Source organism: Lycium barbarum, chromosome 9 (assembly GCF_019175385.1).
Source record: "Lycium barbarum isolate Lr01 chromosome 9, ASM1917538v2, whole genome shotgun sequence".
NCBI classification, from domain to species: domain Eukaryota; kingdom Viridiplantae; phylum Streptophyta; class Magnoliopsida; order Solanales; family Solanaceae; genus Lycium; species Lycium barbarum.
In genome coordinates this window covers 105,977,264-105,996,193 of record NC_083345.1, presented here as the reverse complement: position 1 = coordinate 105,996,193, position 18,930 = coordinate 105,977,264, and the positions used below count along the sequence as shown (strand labels likewise).

Sequence of the window (18,930 nt, the reverse complement as noted above, 5' to 3'; positions counted from 1 at the left end):
ATGCAAAACTACTATTGTTGCTTTATTATTTTTTCTTTCTTTCATCGATAAAGTGTTTCTGGTACACAGGTTAGCTCGCGAATAGCACAAAAATAAAAAAAGAGACTAGGAAAGACCCTTGATGAGATTGAACCCTGCATCGCCTGCAAGTGAAGTTAAGAACAAATAGTCTACAACTTCACTCTGAATGTTTTTGTTATGTGGATACTAAAGTAAAAGAATTAAATGAATGCAAGTCGTCTGGCCCGTGTTTACTTTCTTTACTTTTCTTGGGGACAATGAGAAGAATTATTTTGCAGCAAGAGGACCACAAAACAATGGCAGCAACATCACATTGCTTATTTAGCTGTAAACATTAACTCAAAGAGTACCTTTATCCTAATTGGACTTTGAGGTTTGTCACTTGATGTACTCCCAACTCCGAAGTACAATGCACTGAAAAAGTAGTAAAAGGACATGTGCATGTTTATGTATTCCCAGCGTGCTAAGATACCAAAAGCCTGAAAATTCTCTATATGCATACAATTATAGAAGGTGTAGAACATGAAAAACTAAAACAGCTCCTCTACTCTGATATTGGATATCACGTTTGATTTCATAAGACTACCAACATTTTCAATCAGATATCGCATTTGAAGTTATGACTACCAATCATCTACTAAGCCTAAACATTCTGCAGGCAACAACCAAAAGGCACGCTCTATTCCAATGCCAGGTTATCCTCCCTCTAGACATGGTATATCATGCCAACTTCAATAAGACTAATCTGAGGAATGTTAAGCACCACAGAAGGACCCCTACAGTTCTTGCGCAGAAATGAATATCCAATATCAACAACAAACTTCTTTAAGAAAGAGGATGATCTCCTAGCTTTCACATAGGAGTGCCCCATTATATATGCAACCCCTGCCTCCTTTGCTCGAATTAAGTCTTGAAGCTCATCCTTAACAGCTGGATCCATGCCAGGGTTTTCTGGCAATTGAAACCTAACTCGCCGCCTCCTTATTTGTGGGTTCTCATCAGCGTAACTAGATCTTAAACTCTGGAGGGTCAGAGACTTGCTGCTTTGCATGGAATCCCTCATTCCAAAATCCTCTGAGACAATTAATGTTGAAGTCGACTGTATCGTTTTTTTGCTTATAACTGCCATCCTTCCATCAAGTGATGGAGTCTCGGAGCTGGATAACTGTGGTTCCACAGCTTCCATGTGGATAAACTCTGCTATACTTTGGATGAGAAGGTCCTCAAAGTCCTCATCATCTCGCTGTATGTCCTTATAACCATACCTAACAATGCAACGATACATGCGATAGGGTCTTGGACAAATGCGACCAATGAGGAAGCGTTCCTCAGGTGAGACATAGGGTACTGGAACAGATTTGACGCATAAAAACACCAGCACACTGTGAAATGCAGGGAGATTTGTGAGAAAGTGAGAGAAGATAGATGGGACCCCTGTTGCCAATTCTGAGTATACGAGGCCTATCCCGGGGACACGCACAATACCAAGGCTGGGGCCCATGCCAAGGAGCCATTTTAACGGAACTTTGTTGTGCAGATCAAAATTGTACTTCTTGCGGGTTCCATAATGCCAGACAAACATGACAAATAGGAAGACAAAGGCGAGCACAAGGGAGACCCATCCTCCCTGTGGAATTTTAATGAACGCGGAAGACAGGTACACACCTTCAATGAACCAGAAGAACAGGAGAAAGCAAATGGCAAGAAATATGTTTCTTTGCCAGACAAAGATCATGACCAGTGTGATGAGAAACGTCGTGATAAACATACCTGTCATGCAAGCTAGGCCTGAAAGGAAAAGAATTCAGATGAGAAAACAACCAAGAATTATAAAAGGCTATATTAAAATAAAGATTCAATTGTCGACATAAATAGTTAATTTCTACGTAGTATCTACAACAACATGAATTGTAAATCAGTGTCATGATAAAAGAAGTCACAATGACCACAAGGGAATACTCTCTGTACTGTTTTTGAGAAAATAAAGTAGATTCTTTTCTCCAGCTCAAGCAATTAGAGATCCCTTCTTGTTCCCCTTTTCTCGTTTTAGTTTATCATTCTATTCAAAAGAGACTCCTTTTTCCCACGTGGCTTATAAATCCCCGTCACGAGGTTTGCAAAGAAGAGTACATTACTAGAGCTAAGCAGCACATTAGAAGATCACAATCATGTAAAGCAATCAGGTCCAGCGAAAAAATTGCAAACAGAATGAAATTGGGATTTGTCAGCATGATTGGAATAGTTGGGGAGAAAACATGATGGAGACTGTAACTCTACTTTATATTGGAATTAAATGTTTTTTTAAACAACTAACAAAAAATTATACAGTCATAGGGAGCATCAAAGATCTTCAATATACTGTTAGGCTTACCATATGCATTTCCAATTAAAAGTGTGTCCTGGAACCCAACAGCCACGGAAAGGGTAAGAATCATAAGGATCCAATTTATTTCTGGTATATAGATTTGCCCTTTAACATGCTTAGAGGTGTGGACAATCTTGACTCGCGGGAAGCAACCTAGTGCATTCAATTGCTTGACTATGGAGAATGTAGCTGTGATGATGGACTGGCTGCCAACAATGCTTGCAAGGGTAGCAATAGCAAAAACAGGCCAATATACACTTTCTGCATGAAAGCAATGAGTAGTAGTTGGGAAATTGAATATAACTTCATCAACAATCTCGATAACGCTCTCATTCAGAAGTGAAATAAAGAACTAACCAGGTATTGAATTATAAAAGCTGTTTGGAATAGCATCAAGATTCTTGGACAGAAAAGCAGCCTGACCCATATACTGTACCACTAAGCAAGGGTATACAAGAAATGAAAAGGCAATCTGCATAGGGAAAAAACTTTCAGATTGACATGGACCAAGTTCTAGAATACTAATCAACTACTACATTGAAAGATGACTGAAGGAAATGACCACAATAGGCAATAGAATCTGCCCAGTCACAAGGATAATCAGCTTAGGGAGGCCTATTTCACAAAATATGCCATTTTAGCTGCATTTTGGATTTGTTATTTGTTGATTCTCCCACATCGGTGTGGGATGAGTGTTTAGACTCCTTATATGGACTTGGGCAATCCTTCCCTCATGAGCGAGCTTTTTGGGTTGAGTTAGACCCAAGATCTATTCTTTACTTGGTATCAGAGTCAAGCCCATCCCAATTCATGCCCAGCCCAATTCATTGTTTACCTGATGTTGGGCTCCTATCTTATATTGTCCACATTCCAAATGTCCAGTTCTAGGCGTGCGGGGTGTGTTGATTCTCCCACATCGGTTGTGGATGAGTGTTTAGATTCCTTATGACTTGGATCTTTCCCTCATGAGCTAGCAGTTAGACCCAAGATCCATTCTTTACAATATTAATATTGTCAAATTATTTTCCAATCTTAGGCACAAAAGTTACTTCAACTGGTTTCAAATTCTCTCCACATAGATCTCATCTGAGGTCCCTCTATGATTAAAACAATTCATTATCTTAATCCGTATAAACCTTGTTTGTTTGCTAAAAATGGATCTTTTACATTTTCAAACTGTTCCAGACTTAAATATTCACTATTAAAATGCAACCAGAAACCAATGAGCCTGTTGCTTCCCAACCCAATTACTTTTGTCCTAGTGCTCAGGGTTTGCCACGAAAGGCGTGCATGCTGGGTTAAATAAAGAAAGAGCACAACAGTTTCCTGAAGCTGCAAACAGGCTGACTTACCCTCATTGAGCAGGACGTGAAGTGACCAAGATCTGCAAACATCGCTTCAGTACCTAATGATGGATAATGAATTAGAAAAAAAGATTCTAAATTTTAAAGAACATGTTATCTAATCCTTTTTTACTCCAAGTAAGTATCTGCATGAACAACTGCTCTTCATTCAAAGACTACTTTTTTATCTTGGATAAAAGAGCTGATATCTTTGATGTACCTGCAACAGAAAGGAGGACACCTCCAAGAGAAATCCATCCATGTTTTCTTGTTTCCCTAAAGAACTTGATGATATAATAGGGAGAAAGAGCATATACAACCTTGGGATTCCAAAATATAATGTTGTAGAGCCCAATCCCAAAAATTGATATCAACCAAACGATTACTATCGGTGCAAACAAAAAGCCAACCCTATGGGTCCCAGCATGCTGTAGAGCAAACAGACCAACCAATATCAGGCAAGAAAGCACCAGCACTTCACCTATGATGAAAAGCAATTTAATGATCAATGTCTTGGATGGAAGTCACATACGAGCAACTTAAAAGTGATAAAATATTTACCCAAAGAGGTAAATCTAAATAAATCTACCGTGAGATAGGTGTTCCGCAGCAGCCTTGATTCCTGTCATGGACGATATAACTGCCACAGTAAAATGATTCCTTGTTAATAAATGTACTAAATTGACAAAATTAATGCAAGATTTCTGATTGCATTTCTGCACTAACATAGGCTTAACGAGGTAGCAAATATGTCATGCTAAAATTTAATATGTTGTCTATCAGTCTCCAACCGAGAAAGGAACCAATTTCATAAAACCAAACTAGTAGGTCTTTTTTTTTTTTTTAACTCACAGCTTTTGCATTACAAATGTACACCGGCTGATGCATGTAAGAAAGAAACTACTGTTAGAATTATCAACCTGACATTGCAGGCGTTAGAATACCATCACCAATGATCATGCAAGCCCCCAACAATACAATAACGAGTAAAATTGTACGCGACTTCTTGTGTTTCTCAAGAAATCTCTTTAACGCTGAACATGATGATGTGGACTGCCCAGTGAAGCCATATTTGTAAGCGGATAGCTCCTCATCAGCTGCTTGTTGGTTGGAAAGTAGACTGAATTTTGCATGTCTACAGAGTAGAGAGTAAAGAGCAAATGTACCACCTAGTAACATTCAAGTATAATCGATCAACACAATCAGGTTCCACAAGTATTAATGGATTCAGAGCCTTCTTTTTAACATACCTTCACCATTATCATCAGCACTCAGGACAATAAATACATATTTGAGCAAAGGAATGAGAGTTATTGTCCAGAAGATCAACGAAAATGCACCAAATATTGTTTCTGGAGTCTGATAATCCTGCAACTTCCCCACAAATATACTCCTATAGACATAAAGTGGTGAAGTGCTCAAATCTCCATACACCACCCCAAAACTCTGGTATGCCAATAGTAGATTTCTGGAAATATCCACCAAAGGGAACTGCAAGGCCAAACATAAGAGCCAAGCTCAGTTCATATATAATCAGTAGGTAGATAAATTCTCAAATAACACATGTTCCAGAAAATGTACTTGACAAATGAAAACTTTAAATTTATGAATTCTACTAGAAAAGAAGCAGAAAAACTTTTCTGTTAACTGAACAGTAACGTGTATTATCTGCTCCACAAATTTCAGGCTATGTGATTTCTGTTGGAACTGTTCAGTCACAATGTACCCGAAGCTTGAAGTCTTCTTTGTTTAAAATCTCCTAATTTGGATTATTTGGATGAATAAACGCTCTACGCATGGGAATCTGCTAGTTTTTGGCTGCTGTAATATCTGCATAACTTATGTGGGGTCTGTATATTGCTTTACACAAGATAGACTGTGGAATGAGAATACTTGCAGTGATATACCCAGAAAAGTCTTATTCTTTTCATTTGTGCAAGGGAAGTGGAGTGAAGGGGATTTGCAACTAAGGTTATTTATATTTCCCTCCTATGGGAGAAATATTAAACTTGTCAAGCGTTACTTGTACCAAATGCCTATCACTTATCAGAGTAAGTTAAGATGAAAGCAAAGCAAAAGTAAAATAGAAATGCTATCCACCTTTGAGGCCAACTTCCTCTTTTTCCTTTCTGATTGGGGTTGTTCAACTTGTTCCTCTTCTCGAACTGTAATGATCGATTCCTGGGCCCCACCTGCAGACGACGGAGGTGATTGCTCCACATTATGTTGCATGCGCTCAATATCACCTTGATACATCTATTTACCTGCCACTTGGTTCAAATAATACATGTTAGTTGAAGCAAGGGAGCTGTCAAAAATAAACAAAGAAACAAGTTAAGGAGACAGGGCAATAACCAAGGGACAGCACCCCCAGCCCACTCCTCCCCCATCTCTCACAAGACACATCTCACGCCTATGAGGCGCTATAGTTATCCAAGAAGACACTTTTAACAAAATGTGCAAATTAAGCTGTCACGGATATAAGCAAAGAAACAACAGCAAAAGGTAAGCACTAGCAGAACTATCTTATCGAATGGTTTCTAAGCACTTCTAATTCATAATTAACTTGGAGAAAGAGCAGAATTGAAATGAAAGATTTAAATGCTTAGTGATCGCAAGCATCAAAAAGTGGATCTTGTAAAACCATTATATTGCCAGACACCAACAATCTCAGTTTGATGCAAAGCAACTAAAAGCATCGAATGGAAAACTGAAAATCCGTCTCTAACAGAAAAAAAAAAAACTTACATGATACACAAGAAACAGATATCCTAGAGTAATCAACTGAAACATAAATAAAAGTAAACTTCTCAGAATTGATGACAAGAGCCAAGAAAAAAGGTTGGAAGAAGATTATCATGCAAGGCATATAGCCAAAGAAGTGGTGGAATTTGTTCATTTCATATACACACACCAACTGGCAGCAAAGATAATGCTAGAAAACGGAATACAAGTAACCTTCTTTGAGCGATTGATACTCTATTTATCTCAAATTGCAGTTTCTTGCCATTCAAAAATATACAAAACAACATGGCCATTAAGTTCCATTTGCAATTTAAAAAAGCTCAATGAAACTTATATTTTAATAATCTCCTGAAAAGAGGCTTCTCTTTTCGTTTTCTTTTTTTCTTGAAAAGGGGTGAGGGATTCACAAAGCAGCAACAAAATTTTCCTCAAGTATAAATAAATGTAATCTGGAATTCTCAGCTAAATGATGGGAACTAGCCAACTTCCTTTTTGCCAAGTCTTTTTCTTTTTAATCATCAGAGTATTTTTTATTTTATTTTTTGAAATTTCATCTTAAAAAAGTGTTTAAAACATCAGAGTATCTTTCCTAAATCAATAGAACAACAAACAAACAACAATTGCATCTCAGGGGTGGACCTAGTGCATTAGAACCCAGTAGCTTTGACTCAGATCTGTTAAATTATTCATTAAATCAGCACATAAAATAGATTAGAAAAAAAAAATGAAATGAGACGTTGCTTGATAGAATCACGAACTCGAACGCATAAAGTTTAAATCCCAGTTACATCTCTTTCCCAAATTACTTCATTATCCAATCCATTCCACATGAGCTCATATGATTCATCATAACTTGTATGTACTAATTTTTCTAGACCTTAACAATAGAATCTCAAACTAATGAAGAGGGATCAAAAAAGAGCAAAGCAAATGGTAAAAAGAAAGTCTAAAATAAAGCATCAAAGTCGTGGAACAAATGAAACCAACCAAGTCGTGGAACCAATGAAAAGTGGAGTGACCACACTTCCTCTTAGAAACAAGACTGTATTTTCTGGCAACGGCGCAATGAATGGCGGTGACATAAATGGGGTTACGGTGGCTATATTTTGTGTGTGTGTGTGTAGGGAGAGAGGAAGGAAACACGTGATTGAGATAGTGATGAAGTTACTAAAACTGGGGTCAAGATTAACCCTTCTTCTTCTCCTTCATGTTCGTCCATGATTGGTGATCTTCTACAACACATGGCTCCTCCTACGTGGTCTACCATTCTCATGCAGTTGGTTGCTAAAATTCTATGGACATTATTTACTCTTCTGTTTTAAGAGTAATTGAGCACACCTGACTTGGTTTTCCATACAAAAACTTTGTATTACTAAAAAATATACTAATAATTTGCATATAACTAATCCAACATATGGTATTAAACTTGAGATAACGGTCAAGAAACACACTTGAATTATTTATTTTTTTGGAAGTTTCATATACCCCAACATCAGTTGTTCCCTTGTCCTACACTTAGTTGAGTAGATAGTGATAGTTCAGGTGGAAAAATGAAATAACTTATAGTTGGCCTACATGTGTTTTAATACATAGATAGATAGTGATAGTTTAGTAGGAAAAGAGAACGACTAATAGTTAAGGTGTCAAACTCGCAAAAATGTGATAGTAAGCGTGTTTTTTACTTAACTTATTAAACTTACATAAGTTAATGCGGAATTTGCAGTATTGCTTTAGTAACATACCTCTATATATTAATGACATAATACAACACAACCCCTTAAACTTGTCAATAAATTTCACTTAGACATTCAAACAATGACTTATTTCAATTGAACGCTTGAACACATGATAAATTAAGGGTTCCAACTCAAAAATTTGAAAACTAAAAGTTTGCGCTTGTTCTCCAACATCCGTTACGTAAACAAGTTAACCACTTAAAATATAGCAACTCCTTTAATTATACACATTAGCTTCAATAAGCCGTAAAATCATATGCGTGTTCCATTTGATGTTGATGTATATGATTAAAGGATGATGCATATTTTATGTGATTAAATTATTTACGTAATAGGTGTTGTAAGCACGCAGAAAATTTTCTAAAATATGAGTCGAAAGTGTCTAATAGAAATACTTTAGGGATAATTTCGGAGACCTCCCCTCAGGTTTTGCTCCGTTTCACTCACCTCCCTTGTGGTTTACGATATTACAGTTACCTCCCTTACTTTGATTTTTTTGTAACGATTCTATTAACCTATTTATTAATAATGTTAAAAAATTAAAAATTGACAGATGTGCCCTTCTATATACCTTCATTTAATTAATCTTGTATATTTATTTTATTTCAAAAATATTGTCAAACCTCATCGACTGTTATTTTAAGAAGTTTTTTAAGTCAGATTAATGTCCCAAATACTCTAAAAAAAATCGAAGAAACGCCAATGAAGATTATCTCTCAAATTTCTTCAACGATATCCCATAGCCAGAAAAGAAGTATGAATTTTAATAGGGAAGACTTGCATACTCATGGCCATGGGCACTGCATTTGGAGTATACTTGTATCAAAACTATAACGTTCAAAACCTCAACAAACTCATTGATGTTACCTTTGTTAAGGATAAAAATATTGAATAAACATATATCTTGCAAACCCAGGATGTTACTTAACAAGGTTTAGCTCTATGAAAATTAACTTAAGTGCAGATTCATGCAAAATCTATTGGGGAAATTCTAATAAATTCTTCTTTTCTTCTTTTTTTTTCTTTATGCCTGTGGATAGGGTGTTAGATTTTGGTTTGTTTAGAGATATAATTTCTGCGGAATCGATATGATTTCTTCTTTTAATTAGTCTTAGTGTTGTTAAAATTAAACATTCAGGGATAATATTTTGACTTCGTCATTGATCAATTCGATTTCTCTAGAATTTTGTTTTGTGTAGAAGACTAAAAAGGAAGAAGAACATGGATGATGGAACTTTATGTTTGCGGGAAAAAATTGAGGAGGATTCTGGATTTCCAAAAGAAGGAAATTAGGTTTTACTCTTAAAAAATTGTGAAAAGAGATTCATTAAAACTAATTAATGTGAAGAGTTTAAGTTTAGAAAAGGGCACATCTGTCAATTTTTAATTTTTAACATTATTAATAAATAGGTTAATAGAATCGTTACAAAAAATCAAAATAAGGGAGGTAACCGTAATATCGTAAACCACAAGGGAAGGTGAGTGAAACAGAGCAAAACCTGAAGGGTGGTATCCGAAATTATCCCAATACTTTATTATGAATTCAGGTGCTCAATTAGAACACGTCATAGTTCGATTATCAAAATGAAATTTATTCACAAGTTTAAAGAGTTGTCATTGTATTTGGCCTATATTATTTTATACAGAACCAAATAGAGATTACGAGTATATGCACTAGCAATACTTGAATACGGGTATGTCTAGACAAAAGTTATTTATTCCAACGTTATTATTCCTAAAAGACCAAGCATTGTTGTTCGCAATATGAGGAAAGAAAAATAGATCAATACATGCATCAAACCATGTTGATTTATCATATTTAAATGATAAATTCAGGTAGAAATACAAATAATAAGTAAATAAGATGAGAAATATGTAAAGACACATGTTATGCATTTCTTGATTTAGAGTGACAAATATTTTCGTACTACATCCGCTCTCACACAAATTCAAAAAGGAAAAACAATGAGGTTCATCCTTAATTTGGTAATAGTAACACGTGTTATATTGTACTTTCCCTATCTCAAAATTATTTGTTGTGCTTACTAAAAATAGTTCTCTCAGATTATTGTCGTTTTAGAAGCTCAAGGCAAAATTAATTATTTTTCTCAATTTTACCCTTAATAGGATTTTGTCATTAATGGAGTATATGATAATAAATAGAGTAAACATTTAATAGAGAGAGAGAGAGAGATTATAAATTAGACATAAATAAGGTAAAGCTAGTAGAATATCTTCTTAATTAATATTTTTTAAGAGGGCGTGAAATAAAAAAATGACAAATAATTTGAGACAGAGTAGTTTGTGACGAATTGTGTATTCAACAAATATACGAGCAAGAATTCAAATTCAACGTTGCGACATGTGACCAATGATTTGAGCTTGAAGCCTTAAGCTGAATGACTCTTGACTTACTTCTTTATTCAAAATTTAAATATGAAGGAGGACTTTGAATACTTTGTTAATCAGAATCTCTATCGTAATTTTGATAGAATTTAAGTTTTATGTATTGATAATGTAAAAAATATTAATCATCTTTTAAAACGTAATTTTATATAATTTTATTTAATATTAATAATTAATAACTTAGAATAGATATATGATAAGTAACCTATAATAATAATAGGTTTAGTTAAATTAATGAAAAAAAAATTTCATTACACTGTAATATATAAGACTTAGAATCATTTCTTAAATATTATTTGTATTGTGGAGGATCCTATTTATAGTAAGCGGAAGAGCGTAAGGGGAAATTTCATAAATGTACAGTTGGCTGACTTACATTGCAAATATATAGCTCAAAACTTACATTGCAAAAATATAGCCCAAAAAACACTTTTATACAATGTTATACACTTATATACAAAAGACAGGTACATTATGTATATAGATGAATGAAAGCGTATAATTTGTAGGTATATACTCTAAAAAACATATTTATACAATATTATATACAAAAATACGCACTTATACACATTTATACACAATTATACAGTATTGTATAAGTAAAGTATAAAATATAGATCTGGACTGATTACATTATGTATATGGGTGTATAAACATGTATAATAGTGTATAAAAGGTGTGTATACACCCTTATACACCCACTACCCCTGCACCTACTTGTTTCTTCACCTTCGGCGACTTCCCCACCGTCGGCATGACCCGAGATTTCTCACCAAAAGTCATCATCGGAGCTCCATCGTGCAACAATCACAACGCCACTACCGCTGCTCTATCTCCCGCCAAACAACCTGGACCAAACCCAACGCCACCAGTGATTCTCGTTCACCGTCAATGCCTATTTGTCAGTGACATAGTGGTGGTCGGAGGTTGCTCCTGTTTGCCGGAGTAGCGGAAAAGACAAATAGAGGCTGCTAACAGTGTCTAGCTACCTCAGATGGAATAGATCTAGGGTTTTGGTAGTAGGAGGCGGAGGAGAGAGAGGAGGCAAACTAGATCTAGGGTTTGTGGGGGAGAGAGAGCGCAAGAGAGGAGTAGGATTTCTTCGGCGGCGGCGGATGTGCAGTGGTGGGGGCGGCACGGGAGAGAGAGAGAGGAGGCTGGGTAATTTTTTATAAGATTTAAAAAGGTGGATCAATTTTGGTAGCATTGTTACCCTAATTAACATACAGCATAATTAAGTCTATATAATTCTATTGAAAACGAATTACTTCATTTTTTTTAAAAGAGAACTAAAAAAAATAAGAAATAATTAGTTCGAAACTCAGTGAGGGAATGAGATTCCAACAATATCTCCTGCAGCACACGTATAAATGCTAAAAGCGCATGTAATATCTCCTGTATTATATTTCTATTATCATTAAAATAATTATAAATGGATTCTTAATCTTATCCTGATATAGCTAGGTTTAGCCCTCAGCTTGTTGAGTCTCTATCTCTATTTGATCATCATCTCTTATAGTTGTGTAAGACCACTTCTCGAACATCCTCTTTCCCTTATATAAACACAGGTATACTCCAATACAACATTTCCTTACAAATTAAACATGTTTACATTGGTTTGTCTCCTTTTTCAAATTTTAGCTTGGCGCACAATAAAAATTAAAGCTTAAAATTGGAAATGAAAACATACGTGGCTCAAGTCAGATATCTAAAGAACATAACAACTTGTTCAAAGATTCAGATGGTGCAACCATACAAAGTTCATAAACAGAAAAATAAATTATTAGAGGGTCATAAACATTTTTGCTTAAAGTAAATCACCAGTATAAGGGACTTTTGTGTCAGGCAGCCAAAAATCCCCTACTATAAAATTGGAAACCGTAAAGATGCTAGCATTTGTGCTATCAATCACATGATAACCTGGCCAAGTTACCCTATTGCTCGTGTTAGATCCAGGGCCTGTGTTGTTATATTCAGCATAATATAATGTACTTAGTGCAAAATCGCCGGACCAAGCTGCCCAACCAGCAGGATTTATCAAGCTATCCATGAAGGATTGCATATAAACTGTTCTAGAATACTCCTTCCATGGCCTACCTGTTAAAGAAAAAAATTAACTAAGTTTTCTCTCTCTTATAATTTACTAATTTTATAAGTATGATCTAATAACACACTTTAACATAGTAACAGAGAGTGTGTAGGTTGTGTGTCTCAATGGACACACTATTATAAAGAATTTCAATTTGTTTGGCCCGTAAAAAAATCAGGCTAGAACTTGGGTAAAGACATAATTAAGTAAATAAATATTTTCTGTCTAATAGTTTAAGCTTTTAGACGATATAATAACTCATTTTAACATTACCTAAATATGTCTTTGTAGTGCCGTTGCTTGAGGCTAGATCATCCGCAGCTTTTATGGTGCAATTATGAATGGATGTGCCAGTATTCTGGTTTACATCAGTCCTTCCCTGTGCAGTTATTGCATTAAACTGGCCTTGCATTGGAAGTCGAGGATATATGTTACAGTTTTGGAAAACTACTGCAGCATTTCCAAATATGAAATCGACAGTTCCATATATGTCACATTCCCTGTAGAATTGTCTCAGTGAATGTGTGTATAAAGTGTCTTGATACCCTTCAAAACTACAATTGTAAAATGTTGATAGATCAGCACCATTACGAACCGCCACTGCTTGGTGTTTTATTGCTCCAGCTGTGTTCTGAACGGTAATATTCACTCCCAGAAATCCTTGCGCAACCACAGCTGCATCGTTTATTTTTAAATTAGTTTCAGTTCTATGCATTGATGGTGTAAAAGTATTTATAACAATTATCTGATTTTTTAGCTTTTTGCACACCTAATAAAAAAGATATTTTGGAACACTAACTATGAACGTTATTAACTGTATTAACCTTTATCTCTTCTCAAATTTACTCATAGGAAATTATAAAGACTTTTGAGAAATTTGTGTAGATAATTTATTAGCAAGGGTAACTTTGAAAAAATAATTTAGTGCCTTATTAGCTTCTGAAAGAAATCAATCATTTTGAACCAATAAAAAGGATCCCAGAGACTAGATAGTATAATGATTAACAATTCAATACTTACCGAACGTGGCAGAATTAAAGGTTGTCCATCCATCAACTACGCTGCGATTACCAGTGATAATGGTCTTATTAATGCCATCACCAACAATCATCAAATACTTCTTGTTGCTAGCAATGGAAACATACTCTTGGTAAACACCTTCAACCACATATATCATGTAATAACCGTTGCCTGCTTTTGTATTATTTGGTGCATCTGCAATGGCATCATTTATAGTTGTGTAATTCCCAGATCCATCTTGATTTACCACAACCATTCGTGTCACGTTGACCGCAGTACTTCCACTAATTTGCAAGAGTTTTCGTCCCTGGAAAATCATTTTCTCCTTCCAACTTTGCTCCTTCCAACCGTTTTTAAATAGCGCGAGAGACACACTATACATCATGCTACCATTAGTAAGTGTAGGGAAAATGTCATTTTTTATGTTTGAAGCTGAAGGAGTGATTTGAAGACTGTCCAAACAAGTTTGTTGATTGGTTATGGATGCACTAAGTAAAGTTGTTACATCATCAAATTGTGAACCTCCAAGGGTATTTCCGGTTTGACTAGTAGTACCTTTGACATTGGATAAGAAATCCTTATTTAGGCCAAGGAGTACTTGACAATCTTGGAGGACAAAGATGGTACTTTGATCATAATAAGATGCATTTTTGGAGTTTAAGTAACTATTGATTGAATTGAGAAAATGTGTACTTGCTAAAAAGGATTGGTGGATGGACAACTTTCCTGAGTCATATGTGTTTGTGGACTTATTTTGAGGAAGAAAATATTTGCAAAAACTAGGGAACGAAGTTATATCACAAATTTCATTTGTGGAGGTGGCATCCACAAATGAGTGAAGTGTGAGGATCAGAAAGAGAGGGAGACTTTTAGGCAAAAAGTTTTTAATTCCCATATTCGTAACTATGTATGTATTGTACATCTAATATGTGCTTATATAGACATTGCTACATGCATTGAGCTAATATTGAAGACTTGAATGAATTCGCTAGCTGGAAACGAGATGATGAAGACTTAATTGCGATAATGATAGTTGTAAATATATATTTACTTTATACCATTATTCTTGGGTAGAAATACCGTTTCTCTTCTTAAGATATAGAAACTTGAATAAGGATTTGTTATCCAATGTCAAAGGTAGTACTCCTTTCCCTCCCAATAGATTGAAGTCTAAAACATGGCTGTCATGAGTTAATACTCCTTTCCCTCTCAATTTTATGTGGCATACCTTCCTTTTTAGTTAGTACAACAAAGAATGTCACATTTCTATAATTAAAAATAACTTAACTTTAAAATTTTCCTTTTACCCTTAATGAAATGATTTATAGCTACACAAATGTCTAAAAGTTTATTTTAGACCACAAATTTCAAAAGTCCTTTTTTCTTTTTAAATTTTATGTCAAGTCAAACGGTGTTATATAAATTAAGACGGAGGGAGTTTATAATTGCAAGTACAGACAAATTAAACCTCTTTATATAAGAGCCCAGCTAGTGTGTACCAATATTTTTTGCCTCTTATAACGATTGCTCTTATACACATATATTAGCACTTCTAACATTTTAAAGGATCTTATGGTGGATCATATAGACAGGTCTTGACTGTATTACTTGATACATAAAGCTCCAAACTCAAAGGCCAAGCCACCACTATTTTCACATCATTAAGAGTATCTTATTTTTTTATTATTATTATTATCTACTTTTCATGTAAGAATTTTTTCACACATCCAATAATCTCCCTCTTAAACTAAATTAAACATGCTCCATCACCTCATGGCTGATTTGGGAATTAACTTTGTATCACCCGTCCCACATCTTTGACTGTCCAAACTACAGGTAAAAATTGTAAAATGACCCGTACTTATAAATTTTTTGTGTATGTGTCTTCAAGCTATAAGTAAAAATATTACACCAGGTCATAAACGGGCAAATACAGTAAGTCAGATCCCAACACCACCACTCCGTCATCCCACATTTTTTATATATATACTATATATGAATCTTGAAGCAAAATAAAGTCACCATTAATCTCAGTTCTACTACTACCATATTATATGATTTGTGTTGCAATTGGGGTAAGGAGTGTGTTTAAAACAATAACATGGCTGCTACTAAGTTTGCTCCGATATCCGAGGAGAATAATGCTAATATTTAATTCATTGAGACCACTATTTCGCACTTTTTATAGACAATATGGATCTTGAAGCAAATATAGTTGTAATCGCTATTTTACTCTTATGTTATAGACTTTATACACCGTGAAAGCAGATATTTCTTTGCACTATCAAGTCACATTTACTTGTTCTAATAGATAACTTGTTTTAATTTTAAGACTAAGAATTATATCTTCATGGAAGATTACTTCACTACAAAAAAATGGGTAATTTGTGGAGGTTGAAAGCTGCAATTTATGGAGGTTTTAGTCTCCTCTATCAACTAGCGGAGGCTAAAACTTCCGCGAATTGCAACTTTCAACCTCCGAAAATTACCCCTTTTTTTGCAGTGCTTGCAAATTACTTTTTGACAATCTGATCATGTAAAGAATCTTTTACATTGACAATGTACCCTACTTGAAACTAGGGGTGGGCGTTCGGTTTTTCGGTTCGGTTTTATCAAACTTCGGTTTGGCTATTTCGGGTTCGGTTTATTTAAGGTGGACACCAAACACCGAACTAAACTAGTTCGGTTCGGTTCTTTCGGTTTCGGTTTTTTAAAGTTCGGTTCGGTTCGGTTTCGGTTTTTTCAATTCGGTTTTTTTAATATAATATTAGAAGCGATTTCATTGACACTAATTCATATTCTCAAAAGCAATAAAACATAAAACTGATAAATTGAAATCAAAATCAAACAAACAGGATACACAAGAACAGAAAACTATAATCATGACATAGGATTACTAGGTGTTTTATACATACCGTAAGAATAATTAAGAAAACACATAAAGGACATACATTAATCCTAAAGAGACATCCTAGTTACCTTTCTTTGTTAAGGATATTTGATTTTTTTCAATTGAAGTGGAAAATTAGGGATACAAATGCAAAAGAGGACTTATTACAATTGGGTTTTTTTTTGCTTTAATTAATGGGCCTGGACTTTTTTAATATTTTTGGGTAATGTATTAAATTTCGGTGCGCGTTCGGTTTTTCGGTTCGGTTTTATCAAACTTCGGTTCGGCTATTTCGGTTTCGGTTTTGGTTTTTTGACAATGGACACCAAACCAAACTAGTTCGGTTTGTTGAAGTTTCGGTTCGGTTCGATTTTTCGGTTTTCGATATTTATGCCCAGCCCTACTTGAAACACAAGATGGGGTGGAGGAGCGGGGGGGGGGGGGGGGGGGGGGGGGGGTTGAATTTTCCCCCTTTAAAACTTAATCCCTTTTTAAAACGTAGTCGACTAAGATGCATCTTGAGTCAGCTTAACCTGCACATAATCAGGGGCGGAGATACAGTGCAATAGGGGGATTCGGACGAACCCAGTAACTTTTGCGTAGACCTTGTATTAGTACCAAAAAAATCCAGTGAATATATATGAATATAGTAGAAGCGAACCCACTAATTAACAAAGGTAGTGGATGGTTCAGTGGTGCCTAATTGGCTTGCAAAGCCCTCTGTCCCATGAGACGTGGGTTCGAAACCTAGCTTCGTTATTCTTTTATTTTATTGTCTAGTTCGTTGGGTATACATAATCAACGCCTCTACACATAATAGATAGATAATTAAATTCCTAGTCTGTCTTGATCGTGATCCATTATTTGAATCCCTAGTTTTTGTTCTTTCTAAAATTATGCTCCAAAGTATATGCGAGAAACAACATACAGAGAGCGTGGGTAAGCCTGGCAACCGGTCCAGTTTTACCGGTAACCGGACCGGTTAAACCGGAACCGGAGCTGGTGGAACGATTTATCGGTTCCGGTCAACCGTTTATTTTTACTGGTCCTGGTTTGTATTTTAGGGACCGGATAACCGGTCAAACCGGAACCAGACCGGTTAAACCGATCAAAAATGATTTTTTTTTTTTAAAGTAGTCGTTGCCATTGTGGGCTGGACCGTTGGCCAACGGTCCATTTGCAAAAATGGTCGTTGGCAACGGCTCCAAACTCCCCTTTTGGTCCCCCAATCCCCCAAACTTTTTTTTTAACACTTTAACCCATCCCCCACCCCTATATAAACCCCTCTCCATTTCCATTTTAATCCACACCAATTCACTCTTCTCTTTCTCTCAATTATAGTTACTTTGCATTAATTAGCCACTTTAAATTTCTCTCAATTAAAAATTATAAAGTTTTATTCTAGTTTCAATTATTAATTTTGCAATTATAAAAAAAAATTGTTGGTGGAATTGGTGATTTTGCAACAATCCGAAGTAGCTCCAAAGCTTTGGTGGATTTGCAATTCTAGCCGCGTTCACTTTGTTGGAAATTAGTCCGGCAATTTGGTACCTTCGTTCCAACTCTATCTTTATTTTCCGCTATTTAATTTACGCAATTTAATTTGTTGCAATTTATTTTCTTGTGATTTATTTGAGTGTGATTTAAATTAATTCTATGTAATAATGGTGAAGAGATTTAGACGTGGTGTCGGTAGTAGTGGTATTGTTAGGGGTGGGTTTAATGTGGAAACATTTGTGAACGAAACACCTAATTTAGGTATTAATGTTGGTGGAAATAATCCACTTTTAGATCATGTGGCAATGTAATAACATTATACCGACACTTTTAATGAAATTGATGATGATGATGAAGAAGAAACACAAGCCCTCGAAAATCCCATAGGAGATACAGGTCCTGCACAATCACATACACAAGACAAACCGCCAAGAACTCGTAAGCCAACCGCTAAAATTTGAAAATTTATGACTAAGAATAAGGAAAGACAAATAGCTACATGTAGTTTATGTAAATAAGAATTTACTTTTAGGCAACAAACTAGTAAGGATGGTGGAACGGGTACACTAACGGGTCATATGAAAGCTAAACATAAGGATGTTTGGGGAGAGCAAACGGATTCAAATGTGGGGGGTACTCAAATGACGATAGACCCACGAATCGGTAAAAAAATTTGCTATGACAAGAAAACAGAGCGTGTAGAAATAGCTAAAATGGTTGCTTTTGATGCTCTACCATTTTCCTTTCCTTCGGGTTTGGGGTTTGTTACTTATATTCAACGTTGTTATAATCCGTTATTTGAGGGTATTCCTAGAAGT

The 18,930-nt window shown here is 35.4% G+C and overlaps 2 protein-coding genes across 3 annotated transcripts; both read right to left on the bottom strand.

The window, feature by feature from the left end:
• Positions 1-22: 22 nt before the first annotated feature.
• Positions 23-7,682, bottom strand: LOC132609260 (potassium transporter 4-like). 2 transcript variants are annotated; one of them, XM_060323156.1, is made up of 10 exons: positions 7,462-7,682; positions 5,830-5,999; positions 4,980-5,220; positions 4,650-4,898; positions 4,319-4,369; positions 3,950-4,210; positions 3,739-3,791; positions 2,744-2,858; positions 2,393-2,647; positions 23-1,809 (listed from the first exon to the last, which is right to left on the bottom strand). In XM_060323156.1, the coding sequence occupies exons 2-10, from the start codon at positions 5,983-5,985 to the stop codon at positions 728-730; spliced, it is 2,463 nt and encodes an 820-aa protein (XP_060179139.1). In that variant the 5' UTR covers positions 5,986-5,999; positions 7,462-7,682; the 3' UTR covers positions 23-727. The 2 variants fall into 2 exon arrangements, with proteins under 2 accessions (XP_060179139.1, XP_060179138.1); XM_060323155.1 differs by having other exon boundaries at positions 5,830-5,993.
• A 4,735-nt stretch (positions 7,683-12,417) lies between these two features.
• On the bottom strand, positions 12,418-14,620 carry LOC132612120 (pectinesterase-like). The gene is made up of 3 exons (XM_060326456.1): positions 13,726-14,620; positions 12,979-13,380; positions 12,418-12,713 (listed from the first exon to the last, which is right to left on the bottom strand). Exons 1-3 carry the CDS (start codon positions 14,618-14,620, stop codon positions 12,424-12,426), a joined length of 1,587 nt encoding a protein of 528 aa, XP_060182439.1. The 3' UTR covers positions 12,418-12,423.
• Between the last annotated feature and the right edge of the window lie 4,310 nt (positions 14,621-18,930).

Bases quoted from the DNA above. Each gene is read 5' to 3' on its own strand.
- LOC132612120 (XM_060326456.1), bottom strand. From the start codon at position 14,620: ATGGGAATTAAAAACTTTTTGCCTAAAAGTCTCCCTCTCTTTCTGATC. The intron at 13,381-13,725 runs GTAAGTATTGAA...TAAACGATGCAG, and splicing joins CTTTAATTCTGCCACGTTCG to CTGTGGTTGCGCAAGGATTT. The intron at 12,714-12,978 runs GTAATGTTAAAA...TTTCTTTAACAG, and splicing joins CACTACAAAGACATATTTAG to GTAGGCCATGGAAGGAGTAT.
- LOC132609260 (XM_060323156.1), bottom strand. From the start codon at position 5,985: ATGTATCAAGGTGATATTGAGCGCATGCAACATAATGTGGAGCAATCA. The intron at 4,370-4,649 runs GTTGATAATTCT...TTACTGTGGCAG, and splicing joins TCTAACGCCTGCAATGTCAG to TTATATCGTCCATGACAGGA. The intron at 4,211-4,318 runs GTAGATTTATTT...TTTTCATCATAG, and splicing joins TGCGGAACACCTATCTCACG to GTGAAGTGCTGGTGCTTTCT.